Consider the following 22841-nt stretch of genomic DNA (forward strand, 5'->3'; position numbering starts at 1 on the left):
TTCTCAGCTCTTAGTATAGTGTCTGGCACCCACTAAGTGTTTAATAATGAATGTTGATTAATTAAGTCAGTGAATTGGGCAGACTAGGAATTTAGGCAAAGAATGGGGAGGCGAAATTTCCCTTTAGTCTTATGTCATTCCCATTCATGTCCCAGCAAATTCTTGGTGATTTACCATGCATTTTGCCCACTCCCAATGACCCTAAATTCATTTACCAGGTGGGCAAGAAAATTGTAGTCCTCACATATCAACAAGTACCTGTGGATATCACTAAAACAGTGGCTTCACTATGACAAGGCTCTCAGTTGCACGGAGCTTCCATACTCAGACTTCTATTGCATTTTGCCTATTACAACAGATGGGCTCAAAATTTTTGGCTGCCTAAATGACAGAAAAATGAAGGATGAACTAATAGGGTGGAAGCCGTGCCTAAAGCTTTTTTTTTTTTTAAATCAACCCTTCTTGTTACATTGTGCTTTCATCTCCTTAATTGTTGATCAAGGGTCAAGGCAGCCTGAAATTTCTAATTATATGAGAACAAAGTAGCCTGGGCAACGTGATGCTGGAAATAGTAGAGGCGAGGGTGGGGCAATGTATGTAATTGATGAAATGCTGTCATGTATACCAAGCTCTATTCCTGTTCCAAGGTCATTTCTGGCAATGTAGATATTGGCTGCCAATATATTCCAAGCTGTTATTTAATTAAATATTTAGCTTGTTTGTTTGCCTATTATTTTTGGCTGGAGATATAGTCAAACAATGCAGAAGGATTCCAAATTTCATCGCTTTGTGATACCTTGGTTATTGTCATATTCACATAGAAACCAGGAAGAAGCATCGTGAAGTGAAAAGAAAGCTGCATTTGGAGCCAGAGAACCATATTTCAAATCCTAGTTGTACCTAATCAATCAATCGATCATTTTAGTTGATCAGAATGAATTTATTAAAGGCTTACTATATGCAAGCATTGTGAACCCAAGGAAAAAAGAAAAACATTCCTTGTGAGCATGGAGTTTACATTCTAATAGGGGAAACAGCATAGGCATAGACTAATATGCACACTATAAATTCAAAGTTTATAGAAGGCAATTTTAGAGGAGAAATCACTGGCAGCAAGGATGGAAGACTTGGATTTTCTATAAGATTTATCGCAATCTGAGTCTTAGAGAAACCAGAGATTCTAAGACAGACTTTAAGAGGGAAAGCTTTCTAGGAATGCGAGATAGTCAGGGCAGAGGCAGAAAAATGGGAAATAGAGCATCATCTGTAAAGAACAGTCAGTATAGGTTAACCATAGAGAATGAAGAGGGAAGTAATATGTTTAGAAGACTGGAAAGATAAAAAAGGGGCCATATTGTCAAGAGCTTTAAGTGTTAACCTCTTTGGTCCTTTGTTTCTTCATCAGTAAAATGAAGAGTTTAGAGTAGATAACCTCAGTTTCCTTCCAGTTCTAAATCTATGATCATCAATACTGCTTAAGTCTCTAGCCTTAAGAACTATGAACCCATTCATCTTTCCCAATAATGCCTTCCCTTGGGCACCTGGGAAGAAAAGTGCTGCCTCACTTTAAGTTTTGCTCTGTTTCTAATATAAGTGACATTAAAAATAATGAGTAGCTACCAATTTAATATATAAATTGGTCCACTCATGATCTTTATTAAAACCCTATGCATATTTGAGATAAAACAAGAAAGATGAGTACAAAATGTTTTCACTCTTAAATCTTGCATATTTATCCCCTACTTTTACGTTCTGCAAAACGAGTTGAAAGTCTTAGTAGGGTACGTCAAAAGACAGTCTTTTCTTTTCAGTTTTGAAAAGTGAAAGTATTTAGACACACAGTAAACATTGTAGAGGGTCCCTTAAGATCCACTAAATCCCTGTGGAAATGGGAATGCATCCTGATTAGCAGCTGGACCACATCGTTGAGTTTTCTAATGATCCTCAGATTAAAAAGACATTTTTATGATCCCACATCACCATATATAAAGCAAGATGAGCCTTTATTGTGTCACAGTTGCAAGACACACTAAATTAGAAATGATTTCAAGCCTGGATGATTGAATGGTGGAGACCCCCTGCTCGGTGGCAACTGCATCAGTGAAATTAATGTTAACAATTAGGGAGTTTTACTGTCATGTATGACATGTAAGTGATTAAACCAGATCTTTTAGCTTTGCTATACTTTTAATTAAGTTGTGGTCAGGGGAGGGGAGAAGGAGAACACAAACATCGCAATCTAGAGGACAAAACTGAAACTATACTTTCCAGAAGAGAACAACAAAGCTTTTACAGAGACATAATTAGTATTAGGAAATCATGTGAAGTACAAATTTTCCTTGGGGAGAGATGTAATAGTTACATTCAGAGTAATTTATCTATCAGAAACCTCGAGAACAAAATGTCTGTGATGCTTTTATCCAAAACAAAAACGTAAACAGCTCACAACTGATGATCATAGGGTCACATCTGCAGTCTGGATGGAATCAAACAAAAAAGGATTTTTTTTGCCATATATATGTAGCTGGACATGAGTTAGGATGTGTAGGTGAGTGATAAGTTTACAATCATCAACAAATAATGCAACACATTTTTCCTGACTGTGGAATCAACTCAATATCTTCTTTTATCTCAGAGTTAAATTGAGTTAATGTCAGTAGGGCAAAAATGCTGCAAATAGAAGGCACTGTCACTGTGTTTTGCTTTGTCCAATCTTGCGATTGCACTGGTATATAAAATTCTTCATCTGTTGAAGAAGAGGAACTACTCTGTTACCTATAGTTTTAGAAAGTTGCTTGGGATACCCAGAGGTTAAGTTACGTGCTCAGCTACAGTCTGAATGTGGCAGAAGCCGGCTTTGAATAAGTCAACAAACATTTACTGAATGTTGGGTACCATGCTAAGTGCTAATGATATGAAGAAAAAGTAGAAATATCCCTTGTCCTCCAGGAACTTAGTTTAAAATGTGGAAAACATGTACATATAAAGATATGGGAAAGACCTATACAAAGTGGAAGGTAACTTTGAAGGAGAAGGCAGTAGAAGCTAGAATGTCCCAGGAAAAGCCTCATGAAAAATATGGAAAGAGACTGGAAAGATAGGAAGGGTCAGGTTGTGAAGAGCTTTAAATGATAAAGCAGAGTGAATATTTGATCCTAGAGGTAATAGAGAACCATTTTAATTTATTGATTATAGAGGTGACATGGTTGGAGCTGGATAATATGAACGTTATTTAGGAAGCCATGTGAAGGATGACTTGAAATGAAAAGAGTCTCGAGGCAGAGAAACCAATTAAAAGGTTATTTCCATCATCCAGGAAAGATATGGTAAGAAACTAAACTATACCGATTTTTGTGGAGAAACAATGCTATCCGTCAGCTGATTAGATAAGTAGGGTGGGTAAAAATCAAAAGTTGAGAATGACACTGAAGCTGTAAAATGAGGTAAGTGAAGGGACAAAGATGATGATGCACTTGACAATCACTAGGGAGTTTGGAAGAAAAATTAATGATTTCTATTTTGGACATGTTGAGTTTAAAGTACGTAGGGGGCATTCAGTTCAAGATGTCTAATAGGCATGATCCTGGGGCTAGAAGAGAAACTATGGCTAGAAATGGGAATCATATGCATACAGAAGAAAATTGAACCTATGGGAAGTAATGGAATAGCAAAGTAAAATAATATGGTGAGAAAGTAAAGAAGATAGTAGAAGAGAGCCTTAGGAGGCACCTGGAACTAGGGAGCAGGACAGTATGCTGATACAGTGAAGGAGACTGAGAATAAATGGTTAGATAGGAGAAACAAAAGACATTAGGATATGGCTAACTTAAAAAGGAAAGAGTAGAAGGTGTTAAGCAATGTAAAGTGTTTCATGGAGAAGGATAGATGTCGACTAAGAAAAGTCAGTTGGATTTGTCAACTAAGAGATACTTGGTAACTTTGGACAAAGCATGATGATATCAGAAGCTAGATTGCAAAGAATTTAGGAACTAATGAGAGTAGAACATATTACAGGAAGCTGAAAACTTAGGGTGGTGGGGGGAAGGGAGGAAAGCTGCCTGATAAGGGTGAATCATGAGTGGAGACAAATATATGGAGTGTAGCTGGTGGGAAATTAAGAGTTGGTTGGACTTCTGAACTGTTTTTAAATGGAGACTTTAGGAGGGGTTTTTAGTATTTTATTGTAATTTAGGAGGAGTTATTGTATTGTATGATAGAAAGGGGGCAATCTGTTCAGGAAGATAGGAGGGGATAGAATAGTGAGTACAGGATGAGAAGGGCCACTTTTTCATCTGAGTCAGAAATAAAGGAAGATATAGTGAGATCAAGGGGATATGAGATGAGAAGGGGAAGAAGGGGAGAAGAGGGAACTCAAAGGGAACAGCTTTGTTTTTTCTGGAAAGATCCTCAGTTGAGAGGATTAGAGGCTTGAAGAGATTTGGAGGCTTGGAGAGGAAGAAGAAAATTTATGACAGATGTTGTGGAGACTGGGCTAGAAAATCAACTAAGGAGGAAACCTTACTGCAGTGAGGGCCTATTTACAAGGAGATAACCTAAGTTTCTTGTAGCCCCAGTCAGCATGTTTTCATGACTTTCTCAGGCTCTGTTTAGTAGTATTTAAGTAGGAGTAAAGGAAGAAAATGTTGGGATTTGGCAAGGCATAAGATCAGCAGACAATGACATTTATGGTAAAGAAGAGTAAATGGTTGAATTGGTTCACTAAGGGACCATGATAAGGAGTAAGTAGGCTAGTTTAGACAGAACAAAGGTAATGGCTTGGGAAAGTTCTGAGGAATGGCAGTATTGGAGCCCAAAGAGAAGATAAAGGATAGATTTAGGAAGGAAGAAAAAAATAGGGAAAGATATAGTGATGGAAATTTATAATCAGAATTTCAAAACTCAACAGAGAAGTGGTACCGTTGTGGTTGATAACAAGATGGGTATGACCATCATTGTGGAGTAGAGGCGGAGAAGAGTAAGAGATCATAGGAGCTCAAAAGACTGAGGAACTGGGCAGTCAGGACATATGAGGGAACAGCATTATGAATGCTGAAGCCTCCAAGCATTAGTATAAAAGTTTAGATGGATAAAGACTGTGAACAAGGTACTGAGCTCCGTGAGAAAGGGAGAAGAATGTCTTAGAGATCAACAGGTAATGGTCACCAGTATCAGGATTAGGTACTAAATTTGGAAATAATAAATCTCAAAGGAGAGGTTGAACAGATTATGAGAGAATGTGGAAATAGAAGTGGGAAGCAAAGAATATTCAGATTCCCCCAACAGGTCCAGTGAGTTGAGGGATATTAGATGAGGTATAACCAGAGCTGGAAAGGATTGCTAATTATTCATTGTCACCTGGCAGACAGCAAGGGATCAGTGAATAAGAGAAGATGGCATGAATATACCTTAATAATCCTTATAGTAGTTGATGATTTAAAAAAAAATATCTCTGCCCAAGGATAGCCCAAGTTCTCTCCTACTATACCATGTCATTATTACTACCACTCTCTGAATACCGTCTGACATTGATCTTAACCAGGTTAGCTGGAATCTGGAATCATAGGCAGTGTGGTATAGTGTTAAGAAGACAGAGATGTGAGTAAGGAAGGCTGAGCCTTAGCACTGACTCTGCAATTAGCTAGTTGCTTAATTTTCTGTTTCCATCATGACAGGAATAATCATGCTGTCTGTGGTAGCCCTTAATGACACTCTTTTTTGGTGGGGGATGTTTCTAGGCATTTTGGAGGCAGGCTGACTAGCCCTGATTTGTAGTCCTTTCCAGTCTCTTCTCTGGAACTTGACACATTTGGACTCTTCCTTACTGTAAACTTCAATTGGCATTGACATCTACCAGTTTGTGCCATCAGCCTGGGGTAGGGGAGGGGAAGAAGACAATCTGTAGTGCTTGAGTGAAGGAGTACCCCTCCCAATTAAAAACCTTCCTCTTCTAAACCACTGACAGACCTTCTCTGTGAGACTGACCCAGATGTACCTGCTTCAAAAAACAGAAAAATGTCAATAGTTTACAATAGTCTGGGCATCCTGCCAGGAGGAGGCCTCTTGCATTAACAATCTGCTTTTACCTCCTACTGGGTCCTCAAGATGAACTCACTCAAAGACTGAGTCCCCCACTCATGAAGTCACAAATATATTTTCCCCTCTAGAAATTTCTTTGTATCATTGTCTCCTTGGTGTTTAAGAACCTGAGGTATTTTCCTCTTGTCTTTCATTGTTTTCATATCCCAATGTAAGAACTTCAGCAGCTTTTCTTGTGTGGGGTAAAATGTGCCTATAAGACAAACAACTGTGGAATTTTATCATAACATTTTGGTTGGCTTCCCCTGTGGAAATCTCTTAGGCCCCCAAAGCAGCTATAATGGATTTAGATAATGTGGCCTCTCCATCTCATAAAAATCTAATTTTTAAAAGTTTAACCGAGGAATAAGTATGGTACAGTGGATAGATAAAGTGATAGACTTGTAGTAAGGAGTCCTAGGTTTACATGCCCCTTAGCCATTTTCTAGCTGTGTGACTCTAATGAGGCCAAATAACCTTTCTCAACCTTAGTTTATTCATCTGCAAAATGGAAATAATAGCACCGACCTCATATGGCTGTTACGAGAATCAAGAGATAATGGAAGTAAAGTGTTGGTAATTTCCTTGAAGTATGATGTAAGTATTAGGTGTCATTATATTATGTGTAAAATTGCTTTAATAAGTTAAAGCACCAGACACATACAACTGATCATTGTTGTTATTCAGTTTGGGTTTCCCCAGATCACTAAGAGTCTTAAACCATCTTCTAATTACCATGATGTTTCTCCAAAGCATGGGTTCTGGAGATCTTATTATTTATCCCATGGTAAGTCTAACTGCTTCCTTCCCTCTACTTTTACCCTTTCCCATATTATTTTCCTTCTTTTCTTTGGCTTAGTGACCCCTTACCATATATATTCCTTTGATGCAAGCCCTTTCAAAAACATGAAAACAAAACAAAATCCACAAATTTTTAAAGCAAATCCACTTGCACTTATGAAAATCCTTCTCTCTATTCTGATAATTATCACTGGCTGACTCCCATGCCTGGAATGTTCTCTCTTCTCATCTCTGCCTTCTAGTTTCCCTGCTTCCTTTAATTCTTGGCTAAGGTCATGTACATGAAGCCCTTCCCCATCCTCCTGAATCTGAGTGCTTATCCTCTGAGACCAGCCCCAATTTATCTTGTTTGTACATAGTATGTCTGTGTTGTTTCCCTCGTTTGATTCTCTTTGAGAGCAGGGACTTTAAAAACATTCATTTCTTTTTATCCCCAACACATAATACAATGCCTGAAATATACCGGGAGCTTAATAAATATCAGCCGACTGGCACCATTTGTGGAACTAGGTTATCTGCACTGGTACCCAACAAATGAAAAAGACTAGCCAGCCCATTGGGTAGGTCCTCTTTAGAAGCTGTACAGAAGAATATGGGCAAGAATCACACAGGCTTTGACTGCACCAAGGAGAGGAATACACACATTGATGAAAGAATAGATGCTTTGAAAAAGTAGGAATTTTCAGAAGTCTTCTTAAGTTTAAATATTGGAATGCATTGGTATTCCTCTTTAGGCTAAGGAAGGTATTCTTGGGAAAGGCAAAAATTGGGGGTCTTTATGTTTTATCTTAATAAATTAATTAATGAATCACTCTTCTAGTGTCTAATAAGAGATTATGTTTTTTCCTTACAAACGAGGTTGTTTTGGTCATAATAATTTATTATGACCATTATGTAAAGCAAAAAATAGTTACAATTTGTATTATAGAGGGCATGCCCATAACTACAATATGAAGAATCTATCAAATACTAAAAGAAATAATTATCTGTTTAGCAATTCAATACCCATTTATTAAGTAATTATTTTATACCAGGCACTGTGCTAGATGCTAAAGGTACAAACACCTATTAGTTCCTACCCTCAAGGAACTTACATTCTACTTAAAATTGACCACATTATCCATATTAAGATCTATCATTCTTCACTGACCTTTTTCTAGAAGCTGCCAATATGCAAAATTGCAACAAAAAATCAATCTTTAGAAAGGAGCCAATGGTTTTAAAGCATGAAAATCAGTCAGATCAACCAAATGACTGAGGGATAAACACACACAATAGGTGCTCATTTAATGATGATTCATTGACAAGCATGTAATAGACATAAGATAAAACTAGATATAGTGACTATAACATGTTCTTATGTGTAATATGAGTAATTTCTTGGCTTATTTTAGGATTAATCACACAAAAAAGATCTGAGTCATGTGTTAAGGACCTAAATGCTGGTAGTAATTAAGAAATAGGCTTTTCTCCCCAACACTCTTTAGGAAAGAGAGTACATGGCACAAATCCAACACATCTTTAGGAAAATATTCCTCACACTATGTCACTTCTGAGCATTTCTTCACAAAAGGAAGAAAACCCCATGATATTATATTATTTGAGCATAATGAGATGCAGAAAAACAGGAAGGTCTTTATTAACTTGCTTAAGGAGAGAGGCTGAATGGCTTAGAGGATAAAACCCTGGATTTCTCTTTTGAAACCCCAGTGGGAGTTTAATTTGCAATCCAGCATAGAGATACACAATACACAATAGTTGCTTGCTTTAACATGTTGACAGTATGAAAAATATTTACTGGTTATGAAGGATAATCCACTTCTGAAAAGGCAGCATTCTTTTCAGGATACCAGGTACAATGCATTCCTCTTCAACCAATTCATTGGAGAATATCACACTGGTAATGGCTTCTTTTTTAGGATCGAGCTCATTTCAGAGATGATAAGATATACGTAAAATCCAAGGATGGCAGTGTGACTGACACTCCATAGGCAATAAAAAGTGATTTGTTAAAGCACCTGCCAACAGCATTCCTAGTAATGTTTTTGGTCTATGGTACCAATCCTCTACTGCGATCCTTACAATGTCAGAGGAAAGTAAAGAAAACCTCTAGGATGTTAGGCAACCCTTTGTGGCAAAGTGATTGTAGGACATGGATAAGAATTGGACCAACTTGGAAAGGAAAGATGTATTTTTAAAGGGGCCATCAAAACTGATGAGCTAGATCCCAGGCCCATATAAGCATCTGAGCATTTAGATACTCAATTGCATCTAGCCACTGCTTCTTTTGCTGATGTCTGAAGGCTCATCCTTGTGGCCACAGTGTAACAGCAAGTGACATAGTATCATAGTAAGAGGCCAAGGGAACAGAATTCCTAAAATAGATGACTGAGACTTTAGAGCAGAAAGAGACTTTGAAGATCATCCAGTCCATTGCCTTTATTCTACAGGTGAGGACATAGAAGCAAAGATTGTTTAAAGGACTTGGACTATCCTACTTAGTGGCAAATCTAGGGCTCTGGCTCGAGTTTTCTGGCTGCTGGTCTAGCCTTCTTTATATAACACTGTACTGCTACTTGCTTTGATTTAATATATGTCCATTTCCTCATCTAATGTTTTTCAGGAAGTAGCATGACTGTCTTATTCTTAGTGTCAGTTTTCTGCATTATCATGGGTATTCTGCCATGGTAGGGTCTAAGAACCTCTGCAAAGGTTGCTGTGACTTTCTCTGAAATCCTTACCAGGAGATTCATTCAGTGGGGTTAAGGCATTAAATTTCCAAGAATTAAATTTCTTTATAATTTAGATGCTTCCGAGAAGGGGAGCCCCCGGGAAGACATTATCTGTAATTGCCCCTCACATCCTTTTTATCAAATACAGAGCCCTGAGGGAATGGAAAGCAGAACAGCAAAATATTGATGTGTCAGAGAACAAAACAAAATATCTCTGTATCATTGAACTCCATACTTCCTGGGCGAGGGAATATAATAATGAGGGATACAAGAAAGTACAAGTCACCAGTATAAATGAATGGTGGAACTAGATTTGGGACTCAATTTCTTCACTTATAGGGTTGGACGAGATTGGATTAAATGACATCTGAGATTACTTCCAGTTCTGCATCTGTAGAAAGAGCACTGACTCTGGAGTCAGAGACTTGAGTTCAAATTTTGCTTCTACTGATGTGACCTTGGGCAAGTCATGTCCTGTACCTCTGTTTCCTCAGCTGTAAAAAGAGGAACTTAGACTAGATAGCCTTTAAGGCTGCTTCAAGTTCTGTATTTATGATTTTTATCTATTGAGAGGGCACATAGAATAGGCAGGTGGGGGAAGGCAGAAGGGTATCAAAGAGAAACTTGATTTAATTTACAGTTTGGTTTAGCTTAGTACTGTGTGCTGGTAATACACCTTCCTAGAACACTAAAAGAATCTGAACTCTTTCAAAATCTTTTCTTGGTACTACACTTGTATTTGGATTCCTGGTACCTTTTGAAATGATCTTGACCCTAATGGTTTTCTGCATTGCGTTTCTGCACAGGAGAATGTCATTGCATTTTCCTAGAAACTGAGGAGGGGAAGAAAGGCATTTGAAGGAATGCAGAGCCAGCTTTGCATTGTATAATTACTACATCTTTATAAGATTTTTGGATTTAGAGTTGAAAATGACCTCAGTGTTCACTTAATCTTATCCTTTTAATTCTATGGAAAAGAAAACTGAGTTTCAGAGAAATTATCTGTTCAAGTTCCCATAGGTCCTAAGTAGCAGAACCAGAATTTGAACTCGAATCCTCTGACATTATCCCCAGCCCCCTTTCTATTACATCACACAATCTCTCTTCATCTGACATCTGTAGAGAGCTTTACGGTTTACAAAACACTTCCATGGATATTTCATTAGATCACCACAGTCCTTTGGACAAGGCAGGTATTTATTATGAAGTCCATTTTATTGATGAGGAAAGCCAAAGAATTTAAAGGCTTTGTCCCTGCTCACATGGGAGAATAGCATCTGGATGTCTAGATTGTGCAGATCTTTTACCACTTCATTGTTGTTGTAAGGGGAGAATCATGTAGATGGGCACAGAGGAGTTATGCATCTATGAAGTGAACTGTAACTTTATGTATAAGGGAACATAATCCTCTCAGTTGGAAAATCAGACCCAGTGTCTTATAAATGCCTGAATATCCACATAAACAAGATGCTATAGATGACGACATATCAGAACAATAAGCAATTCTGGGTGTTATAAAATCATTGTTAAAATCTATAGCCTATGTTCTATAGAGAAATGGTTTAAATGAAGTCCATCGTAGTACTTAATAACTAGTGACTTAACTCACTTATTATCTATGTTACCTTGGGAAGTAACTGAATCTTCCTGGGCTTCAGTTCCCTGATTTTTAGAATGGGAGATGGAGAATAGGAGTTGGGATTTTTTCTGGCTCTAGACTGATGTTTCTGTGACCCCAAATGGCTAGATTATCTAAATAATTACCTAGTTTCTAGTTGATGGAGTCAGCAAAGCTTCAACTCAGAAGTGCTAACCACTGGCAGGTTTATGAACAGTTATATAACACAGTTACACTTTTGATGGAAAGGGAGGATGGACCTCTGATTTTATTCGTCTGAGGAATTTTCCAGAATGGAAAGTGGATCAGCAACCCTTTGTAATCTACAGACTTTGAGATCTGATTATAAAGTCTCATTGTGTTAGAGGTAGAACTCGAACTCAGCTTGTCCTTTCTCTAAGGTCAGCTCTCTCCTTCCTGTCCCCTCACTCTCACCTTGTACATGCTATGGAAGTTGCTTGCCGAATTACTGCAGAGAAGCCAAGAACTTAGTACAAAGTTATTTTCTCATTGCTAGAACTATTCACCCTATGTCAGGGTTCAGGTTCATGGACAGGGTGAGGAAAGAAAGCTTTACATCTCCAATGACTGCTGAATAAATGAGGAACTTCCTTCTCTGGGGATATTAATCTAGCATTCCCCACAGGACTGATGTGGAAAATGAGAAAAAGATCAGCAGTGTCTTCAGCAGAGTTGCCAGCATGCAGAGGAAGGCCTTTTTTTTTTTTTTAAAGAAGAATGAATTATGCCAGCGAGAGATGCTAATGTATTGGATCAATGAGAAGAATCACACATCAGTAAACTCTGTGCTGATTTTGTTCATTTTCTTTATAATTTTCATGCAACTTCATGCTACCACCAATCACAAATAAATAATCAGAAAGATAAAGAATTTGGAGGAGTGGAAAAAATGAACTGTTCTAGATGGGGGAAGGGAGGGAGAGGCTAAGGGTTCCGGAGTAGCCAAGATGCTATGGATTGTCCTATTATAGGATGTTAAGATTTATACAGGGTAGGTCAATTTCCCAGGCTACAAGCTCATTAGAATGTATCAGAGATTAAACTTGGGGTGGGTGGAATAAGGAAGTGGCAGAAGGGCTTACAAAAATCTGTTACAAGCACAAGGAAAAGAAAATACCAACTTCCAGATACTGTCCTTGAACAAATCACACATTCAAGTTTGTATTTCACGGATCTATGAAAATCTGCTTCTCATCACTAAACAATTTCTAGGTAACAGCATTTAATTTAGTGTGGAAGCTTCTAACCTCATAAAATATTGATTTAAAATGCTATTGTGCATCTTTTTGAACTTTGATCTTTCGTACTTAGTTCTGTTTTGATGAAATATTTAGAAGTCCACACATTTTCTATGTGAAAAGTAAATTTAGAGTGGTTATAGTGGATGGCAGAATGGGTTGATTGCGCTAGCTGCACCCCCTGGAGACATTCACTGGATACTATATCTGGATCAGGCACAGTACATTGTAATTTTGGTGGGAACCTAACTCCTGAGAAGTATTTTATTCGAATTATGAAAAATATTCTATAACTTTCAGAGGCAAGTTGTTTCTGTGGTACATTGTAATCCCCTGTCCATAAGGAATGAAATGGATTACCCAAGCATCGAAGACAAAATTTCCTAAAGAGGAGAAAAGAGTGCTGTTTGTTTTTCAAGGGTCCTCCTATACTGGTCATACATAAAACAAATATGTCATATCACTCAATTGATAATAAGTTTACAATATGCTTTGAGCCTGCAACTCCAAGAAAAAAAATACTGAGGAGCTACAATGTTTTAAAAGAAGCCAGAGATCCAGTTGTGGCTGTCACTGCTCAGCTGGGCAGCATGCGACCTGTTACCTCATCTCCCTGGACCTCAATTCCTCATTTGTAAAATGAGCATAGTGGACTTGATGGTTTCTAAGATCCTTGAAAGATGGATCATTTTGTGATTCTGAGATGCTTTTATAAAACAAAACAATATAACTTATTTCTTTGAAAAAATATTTAAAATATCACGAACTTGTTATTTATAACAATTTGCATATGATATGTGATTCTTATTAAGTAAAAGTACCTTCAACACTGGATCCAACTGATAATTCTTGAATATCAAAATATTATTTTATTAATCATAAAGAAGTTTAGCACATTTTTACATGTTCAATAAACATATTAAAGAGTTGTTATGTGTAGAGCACTATTATGGATTATATTTATCATAAATTTACCTTATTTTAATTATTGTTACTTATTTTTACCTTGTAATTTAAAATTTATAGTATTTGAAAATAGTAAAATTGAATTCTTTTAAAAGAATTCCACCATTCATACCTTTCACAGATTCACACCTAATTTTCCAAAATGTATTTTTTTCTTCAACAAATAATTATCTCTGTTTATAATTTGGATTATTCTGAATACTGCTTGTTCCTGGCAAATTTTCATCTTTCAAAGATGGATGAATTCAGCCAGGTACCAAAGTGCCAATTAGTACAATGAGGCACCCTAGTGGCGTCAAAGAGTTAATGCATCTCTCTATTAACCAAATAGGACTATGTCTAACACATTGGGAATGACGAAATAAGGAATTATTTGCATAGGGATATTAGAAAATTTTCAGTACTACATACCTAAGTGTTTTGAACATTAATGGGATGATGGTATGTGAAAAAGTATGAAAAATTAAACATTAACTCATGCTTAATTTTTAAAAGGCAATTCATCAAGTAACTATTGTATTGGTAGGAAGATAGGCAGTACTTTTCCACACAAATGCAGATGGTTTGAAACCTGAAAACAGCCTATAATCATGTTCCTAGTAAAAGGATGATAATTATACTGAGGACAAAGAGGAAAGGTAATGATAAAATTAAAAAAAAAACATTTGTATTGAATGGGAAGGAATACATTCATAATAAACACATTTTACATAGTAATCTTGTGTATATATACACACATTTACACATGCCCCTCCACCTTCTCCACATCCATTCTTTTATTCTCTGTCTTTCTTTCAAAAATATCTGATTTTAGGGGTTTGGCATATTTGGATGTGATCTATTTTTATACCTATATAATCTATCTCTACATTTTATAATAGTCTTATGTCTTAAAGTACATATTGGCGTATGTGAACTTGGGAAGCCCAGTTGTCTCCTAAATTGTAGAGCTCCCCCTTTTTACTTCTCAAGCTAGCAAGCGTTTCTCCTATTACTTTTCTTCGTACCAAGACCAAATGATACCAAACCTCTGATATAATGACAGCCTGTCTCCACCACTGATGAAGAGCCCTTCCCCCATCACAACTCCCTAATCTGCATAGAGAAATACTGTTTTGCATATGCCTACTATAATTGGAGAATTTGGAAAACCCTGTAAGCCTCCAATTGCACACATTAAATCTGATGAAAATGTTGTTTAAAAAAATGAATGAATGGCTTTTCAAGAATTTCTATTTTTCACTTATTTGTGTTTTCTTTGTGTCAATGCATATAATATTGATATTTCTCTCTATCTGATAAAATTACACAGGAAATCTTAGCTTTTAGTCCAAATTCAGGATAACACACACATTGTATTGTCTACCTATGTACATAAAATACAGAGAGAGACAGAGAGAAAGAGACAAAGAAAGAGAGAGACAGAGAGAGAGAGAGACAGAGAGAGAGAAACAGAGAGAGAGACAGAGAGAGAGACAGGGAAAAAGAGACAAAGAAAGAGAGACACAGAGAGAGAGAGACAGAGAGAGAGAAACAGAGAGAGAGAGAGAGACAGAGGGAGAGACAGGGAGAAAGAGACAAAGAAAGAGAGAGAGAGACAGAGGGAGAGAAAGCGAGAGAGAGAGAGAGAGAGAGAGAGAGAGAGAGAGAGAGAGAGAGAGAGAGAGAGAGAGAGAGAGAGAAATAATGGCTATTCTAGGTTGAACTCAAGAAAACTAGAATCTGACTTACATAAACCCTGAATTGAGTCTAGAATAGCTATTATTTTTCAGTCTTTCTCTTTCTCTCCATTTTATGTGTGTATATATATACATATATGTATATATGTATGTGTATATATATATATAGTTCAAAAGCATGCTTTTCTTAAAAATAAATCGAATTCCTAAAATAAAATTTCTTTGAAAGAATATACACACATATATACATATATATATACATATACATACACATATACATATGTATATCCTTTCAAAGAAATTTTATTTTAGGAATTCAATTTATTTTTAGGAAAAGCATGCTTTTGAACTAATATGGTTTTATATTTCAACTGGGAATTCTTGCAACTTTAAATTAATGATTCACAACAGGTCAACAGTTCTACTTGCCCAAGGTCACTAATACAAAGGGAGTAGGGGTGATATTTTGTAGACTATCGCAAAATCTGCCAAATGTTCTTCTCATACCTCAACTATGTGAGAAATCCATTTATTTTCAAGTGAGAGATGAGTAGAAAGGGTGAATTAGTCACTTATTGAAGTTTTATATAGGAAAATAACTTTAGATAAAATAATATCAAGTATAAGGAAGCTAAAGTGGAAGATTTAAATCCAAGTAACATTGTCAGCTATTCTTCCAGAAAAATGTAATTGCTGACTCTGCAATTTTCTTTTTTTTGTGGGGGGGGGGCAGGGCAGTGATCATATAAAGAGTTTTCACAGCCAAAAGTAGACATTTTGGTAATAAGACAAGTGACATAACTGAAGGCAATGGGCATCAAAAGGCACCATGTTCATTTTGGGGCATAGACCTTGGGATACCAGAAGGCTGCTTGGTTCACCCCCCTCCTCAAGGCACATGACAATAGGCCATCTTTCTATTTTAACTAACTGGTCTTGACAACCAGGTGTTAAGGTAAGTTGTTTCTTTTCTTTTTAAATAATTATTTTTTTTCAGTTGGCAAGCATGGGTTTTTCTTGATCCCTCTTCCCTCCAACCACTGAAAAGAAAGAAGGAAAGAAGGAAAGAAAAGAAAAGGAAAGGAAGAGGGTAAAGAAAAGGAGAAATGAGGAGAGGAGAGAGACAAGAAGGAAAGGAAGAAAGGAATTTTATCGTGTAAGAATAGTCAAGCAAAACAAATTGATTGACAACTAAGAAGCCTGATTACTGCATGATGGTAGAATTGTAGCATGGCAAAGCCTAATGCCAACTCTGCCTTTCCTACAATTCTCTAAATTTCCCCAGACTCTCCCAATCAAAAAAAAAAAAAAAAGGTGTGTGTGTGTCTGTGTGTGTGTTTATGTTGCTCTAAGAGGTTCATTGATTAATCCTGTCTTTAAGATTTATTTTCCCTTTCACACCTAAATTTTTATTCCTTTTTCAACTTATACAAGGAAGACCCAGAACCCCAAATAACCTGTATTATGTTAGTGGAATACTGATTGAGAAAACACACACACACATATATGTATATTTCCCATATCACAGACCATCACTAAGTACAGAAGTCTCCAGTGGGTAGTTGGAAAACAGAAGTCTGTTGGATGGGGATGAGCATGCTTCATGTTCCTCAGTTTTCTCTTCTATTTACTGTGTTAGATGGGGAAGTTGCCAATTCATGGCTTTATGAGAAAGTCATAAGGAAACTCAAGGCAATCTTTCCAATTAAACAATGTCTCATAAAAAAGCTCACAGAAGGGACATATGTCTTATAATTTCACAGTCAAGGTAACAATATTGTACTTGAGTTTCTAATACATGTTACTGAATGCTGGCTAATGCTACAATAGGGATAAACAATTAGCAAATTCATGTTATCCTTACATTTATGCTATAGAGCTTTATAAGCTTTATAAAAGAGTCCAGTCCTTGGATTTCATGCCATGAGGTTGCCTAATGACACAGTCTTATTTTTATTTCCCTAACTAAACTATCTTGGATAACACCAATTAGATCTTGAAAACTTTTAGGTTTTAGGCATAGTGTTAAACTGAGCTTTGTGTGTACTTGAAATTGCAAAGAAGTCTGTTAAGTGGTGCAGTGCTGAGCCTAGAGTCAGGAAGACTCATCTGAGTTCAAATCTAGACACTTACTAATTGTGTGACCCTGGGCAAGTCACTTAACCCTTTTTGCCTCAGTTTCTACCTGTAAAATGAGCTAGAGAAGGAAATGGCAAATTACTCCTTTATCTTTGCCAAGAAAACCCCAGATGGAGTCACAAAGAGTCAGACATCACAGAAATGACTGAGTAACAGAAAATTGTAAGGGCTAATTGTTAATTCATGTTTAAATGCACAGCTCTAATATTTCAATGTGAGATTTATGAAAATCAAAGATCCTCGCAGATGCAAATTCAATTTCTTTTATGAATAGTTATTGAGGAAGAAACTAAGCAAAGACCAACAACTCATAATGTATCTAAGATGGGTGCATAAATTTTACATAAAGGGTAGCATAATTAATAAATTAGGAGGAAAAGGAAGAACTTTTAGAACTATGGTAGAGGAACAGTTCATAATCAATTAAAAGACAGAATCAGCAAAGGTGAGATGTATATTTTTTGATTATGCAAAATTAAGATATTTTACACAAACAAAACCAACACAGCTAAAATTAAAGGGGGAGCAGATAAGTGGGAAGAAAGTGTGTGCAGCAAATTTTGCTGATAAAGGCATGATTTCTATGAAATATAGGGACCTGATTGAAATATATAAGAATAAGAACCATTATCCATTTTATAAATGATCAAAGAATATGACCAGGCAGTATTCCAAGAAAGAAAGTCAAGATTTTAACAACAATATAAAATACTTTAATTCACTAATAATTATAGATAGGAAGATTAAAATAATTCTGTTTTTCCTAACACCCAAAGATGATTTTTAAAATGGTAAATGTTGAAAGGGCAGTGGGAAAATTGGCACATGAATAGTGTAGCTGTGCAGTCATTCTAGATAGCAAGGTGCAACTATGCTTCAAAAGTCACTCAACTGTGTAATCCTTGATCCCAAAGTCTATGCTCTAACTTGATCAAAGAAAAGAGAAAATGACTTATAGACGCAAAAAGAAACATTTGTTGAATTGAATTGTGAGGAAGACATGCTGATATTTGTCATTTACCTTCTTTTACTTCTTTTAAATATTGATTGATAATGATTTAATTATTCATGATTTAATGATATTATATAATATAATATTCTGTAATTAATGATGCTACAGCTGAAGAAATCACAGTTCTGTCTGAAGAGGTGATAGATCTGTTCTTTCTCTGACCTTCTCTTCCACCAGATCACCCAGTGCCTATTCAAGGGAAAGGGGTAAAATGCTGTGGCATGTGTTCTATTCAATCTTATTCCTAATGAACCTATTCTATCTCCTTGCTGATTACTGAATCTGTACCCTCTCTAATCTCTACCCTTATGGGAAAGAGTTGAGAATTGCCATTTCCTTCATGCCCTTCTTGCCAATTTTCCTGAATAATAGGCAAACCTGTTCACACTACTTGACTGAACAGAAAGTTACCAACTTCAGTCCTCATGGTAAGATGGAGGATCTGGTGTTTCCATCTGTCTCATTACTGGTAAGGTGCTCTGGGCTTTACCAGTTATTCTAAATCTATAATCTCTTGACCCCTGAGCACTGCCATACGACCTGAGGCTATACCTTAACGACCGTGGACCTTGGTATCTTCTCTTCTGGAGCATCCTCCTATACTTCTGGGCTTTTCCTTCCATGCTTCTGTTGTGTCTTTTTATTATGTGCTGTCACTTGCAATTAGAACATAAGCTCTGTGAAAGCAGGGCCTCTGTCTCACATATCTGTTTAGCTAGTGTTTAACATAGTGCTTTGTACATAGTAAGTATTTAACATACATATTTTTTCCAGCTATCATCTATCCATTCGACCAAAACTGGTTGCAATCCAGTAGGGGAAAATTCCAGGGGACTGATGATGAAATGATGGAAATCCACATTTCTATAGCACTTTAAAGTTTCCTTATGTACTTTCCTCACAACTCCTCTGTGAAGTGGGTAATACAAGTATTATTAACCCCATTTTACAGACAAGGAAATCGAGGGCCATAAAGGTGAAGTAACTTGTTCATAATCACCACATTATCATGATGAAAGGCAAAAAAGTAAATTGTTAAAGAGAATGGTTTGATAGACAATGCATAGCTCATGAGGGTTATAGTTATATGTCTACAAGTTAACGTGACTCAGTAACATAGAACATAAGAACATTGAGGATGAACTGCTATAATACCGGGAATTATTAATAAGGATAAACCAAACTCTGGACAGAAGTGCTATATTCAATAATTTCCCTAGATTCTTGTTTAGTGTCTATAGTTTTAGTTCAATACTTTAAAATTTTCTTAGCTTTTAATTTCTCTTTCTGTAAAGTGGGAATCTTAGTACTTAGCGAATTTCCTATTCTGACAAAATCAGCTTTCAAAATTTAACAACTATTAGAAGAAATCATTAAAATGGTGGTAACAATTATAATGACAGCTAGCATTTCTATAAGCTTACATATTATATTATGCACAATATACATATATACTATATATAGAGAGGTATAGATATAAATATATAATATAAACTTTAAGGGTTACAAAGCACTTTACAAGTCTCACCTCACATATTCCTCACAATAACCCTGACAAGTTGCTACTATTATCCCCATTTTACATATGAGGAAACTGAATCAGACAGAGAGATTAAATAACTTGCTAATAAGTATTGGAGGTTGGATTTGAACTCAAGTTTTCCTGACTCCAAGTTTAACACTTTATCTACTTCATCATCTAGCACAATTATTCTACTAGATTTTCTTAAAAAAAGAGCAAAGGAGAAGTAGTTCCTGACTGCTTACCTTCAGGTTCCCTAATTTTCCTTCCTGCTGCAGACTTTCGAAGTACACTTCGTCCTGAGTTAAACAGGCTTGTTAACTCATCAAGAGGACTGGTTAATGGTCTTGAGTTTGGAGGGCTGTATGGTAGTGGAGAAGATGAACTAGAGTTGGGTTTCCTGTGCTCCACTTTTGCCACCTTCCCAGGAGAATAGGACAGCTGAGAGAATGAACTGGAAGAACCTGAACCATGAGTAGAATTTGGTTTCTGAGGTACTTTGGACAACTCCGAATTCGTCCCTGCTTTCCCAGCATTAGCCAGAAATGGAGCATGAGTTTCCGGGGGGAAAGTAAAGTGTGTGGAGGGCCGAAAAGTAGCAGGTGGAGGAACAGGAGGAGGCGGAAGGGGAGGGGGAGGTGGAGTTGAAGGAGGAGAAACTTTGCTTGAAACATTAAATACCATTAGACCAGGGGATGATGGTCTGTCGCTGTCCCCTTTCTGATTTTTGGAGTACTGTGGAGACAATGGACTCGATCCTTCTGACTGCACAGGGTATTTCAGATTGGTTTCTAGGACAGGAAGCTTTTTTACCTCCAAAGGTGTTAAAGGTGACTCATCAGATGCTGGAGAGCATGTCACCGGGGTTGGAGGAAACACCAGAAGTGGAGGTCTATGAGGAAGCAGATTTGGAAAAGGTGGTGGAATGTCACAAGTATCTCTAAAGGTCCCTATGGTTTGACTGTTTAGGTCAGCATCTTCAACAACTAGAGGTTTTCGACAGTCAAAAAACAAGGGTGGGGATCCAGTTACTAGTGGAACCGTTCCCAAGCCACTGTTGTTGCTTTCCTCTGGCAAAAAATATTTCATCTCTTCATAAACAGACTCGCCTTGATCGGGGCTGTCTGTCTCAATGGAACTGTTCTTTATTATGTTCCCTACCATTTCAATGTATACTGGCTCAGTCTCCTCCTCTTCTTCTTGGGACATAAACAAATTGAGGATTCCCTGGTGTGGCCCATCTGCAGAAGAAGCTCTTTGCATTGTCATCACATCCTGCAGACCTACTTTAGTTACAGCACTTAAGTATTTTGCTTCTCCAGGTTTTTGTGATGGTATCTCCTCATATGAGCCACTAAGCTTTGTGTTGGGGCTTCTTTTGGGCTTTCGGGGAGGAATCTTTTTCAGGGTACTGTAATCATCACTGTGTGGCCTGGGCCGGGTCAACACTGGAAAAGAAAAAAGACAATGGTAGAGTTAAGATCCTTCAAATATTTGACAGCTTGCACCATGTAGCCTAGCTTGGATTTAACTCTTCATAGGTCTCACGGTTCCAGATCCTAATATGTTCTAAGCCATATTTCTCTTCAACATTTCAGTTCAGTCCCTTTGGATCCTAAGCAAAACTCACTTTATTCTTTGCAAAAGAAGAATATTAGTATTTTGAATATCAAGGTTAATGTCAATTAGGTGTTAGTATTCATAAGACTAACAGCTTATCCATGAGAAAAAGGAGAAAGTTGCATAATGCCATATTTATATTTGAGTAGGTCTGACCACATCTTTGCCTTCCTTGAGAAGAGCTTAGCACATTAGCTTGAGATAAAATGGACATGAGGCACAAAATAATCTAGGCTATGTTTAACTGTAACTGTCCAAAGGATTTGTCTAAAGTATCTCAGATACCTACTTGTGGTGAAGGTTCATTCAGCTCATTCTGTAAGTTGCCATATTCTCCTAAGGTTGAGTACAGGAAGCCCAGTTCCAAAGAAATTTTATGGTTCTATGTAATTAAATGTTTTTTCAGATAATAAAAGTATGCCTATATAAGCTCCTTTGTTTGGTGCTTCGGGCCCTTCAAAATCTAATTCCAATCTGTCTTTCTAAGTTGATTACATATTTCTGTTTCTCTCTGCCTCTCTGTTTCTGTCCCTCTGTCTTTCATACTCTACAATCTAGTCCATCTGCTCTGCTTTCAATACATAACATTTCATTTCTCATTTTCATGCCCTTGTACTGGTTTTTTACCCATTCTGAAAATGTAATACTCCACTTCTTCTTGGAAGCCTTGGCTCCTTTCAAGGCTCAGATTAAGAGTAAACCTCTTCAAATTCTTTTCCAAATTCTCCAGTTGTTAATGGGGGAATAAGTGTGTAATTATTTTGTATTTATACGTTTTAGTCACACAACAGAATGTAAGCTCATTGAGGAGAGACAATACCTCAGTTTTCAATTTTGTGCACACAAAATTAAACAGAATATGTATTTAATAAATACTTATTGATTAAGTGATTGATTTTATCATATATTCCACATTTTTACAGGCCAGGAAACTAAGATGTCTAGAGGTGAACTGACTTTAAAAATAGCACACAGAAAATTACTGAGATAGCCAGGGTTATTGCCATTAAATACGTTAACTAGATTGTTTTCATGGGTAAATAAAAATCACTGAAGTAGAAGGAAGGTTAAATTTGTTTAAAACTTACTGTGGTTGTTATTTGCATAATAAAAGCAAGCAACAAATAATAAGGTGTTAAGGGGAACAAAAATAAAATCTGAAATGCAAATAATGAGAAATCTTTCCGACAGAGGGAGAGAGAAGAGAAAGAGAGAGAGAGAGAGGGAGAGAGAGAGAGACAGACAGACACACAGACACACAGATACAGACACAGAAAGAGAGAATGAGAACATGTGTGGTAAAACTAGGGTCAAATACTGGAGGAATCAATTAGAAGAAAAATAAAAGCTTAAAAAAGAGGTAAGGGAGCAAATGGAGATACTTGTTGATGTGTAGGAAGAACAAACAATAGTTTTTC

At 36.8% G+C, this 22841-nt stretch overlaps 1 protein-coding gene across 1 annotated transcript in view; it reads right to left on the minus strand.

The window, feature by feature from the left end:
* Positions 1-22841, minus strand: part of MYO16 (myosin XVI) — an 884880-nt gene that overhangs the window by 58457 nt on the left and 803582 nt on the right. The window contains exon 34 of the mRNA XM_072621988.1: positions 20049-21251. Coding sequence (XP_072478089.1) covers positions 20049-21251 — 1203 coding nt within the window. The remainder of the gene's footprint in view (positions 1-20048; positions 21252-22841) is intronic.

This window comes from Notamacropus eugenii, chromosome 6 (genome assembly GCF_028372415.1).
Source record: "Notamacropus eugenii isolate mMacEug1 chromosome 6, mMacEug1.pri_v2, whole genome shotgun sequence".
Taxonomy (NCBI): domain Eukaryota; kingdom Metazoa; phylum Chordata; class Mammalia; order Diprotodontia; family Macropodidae; genus Notamacropus; species Notamacropus eugenii.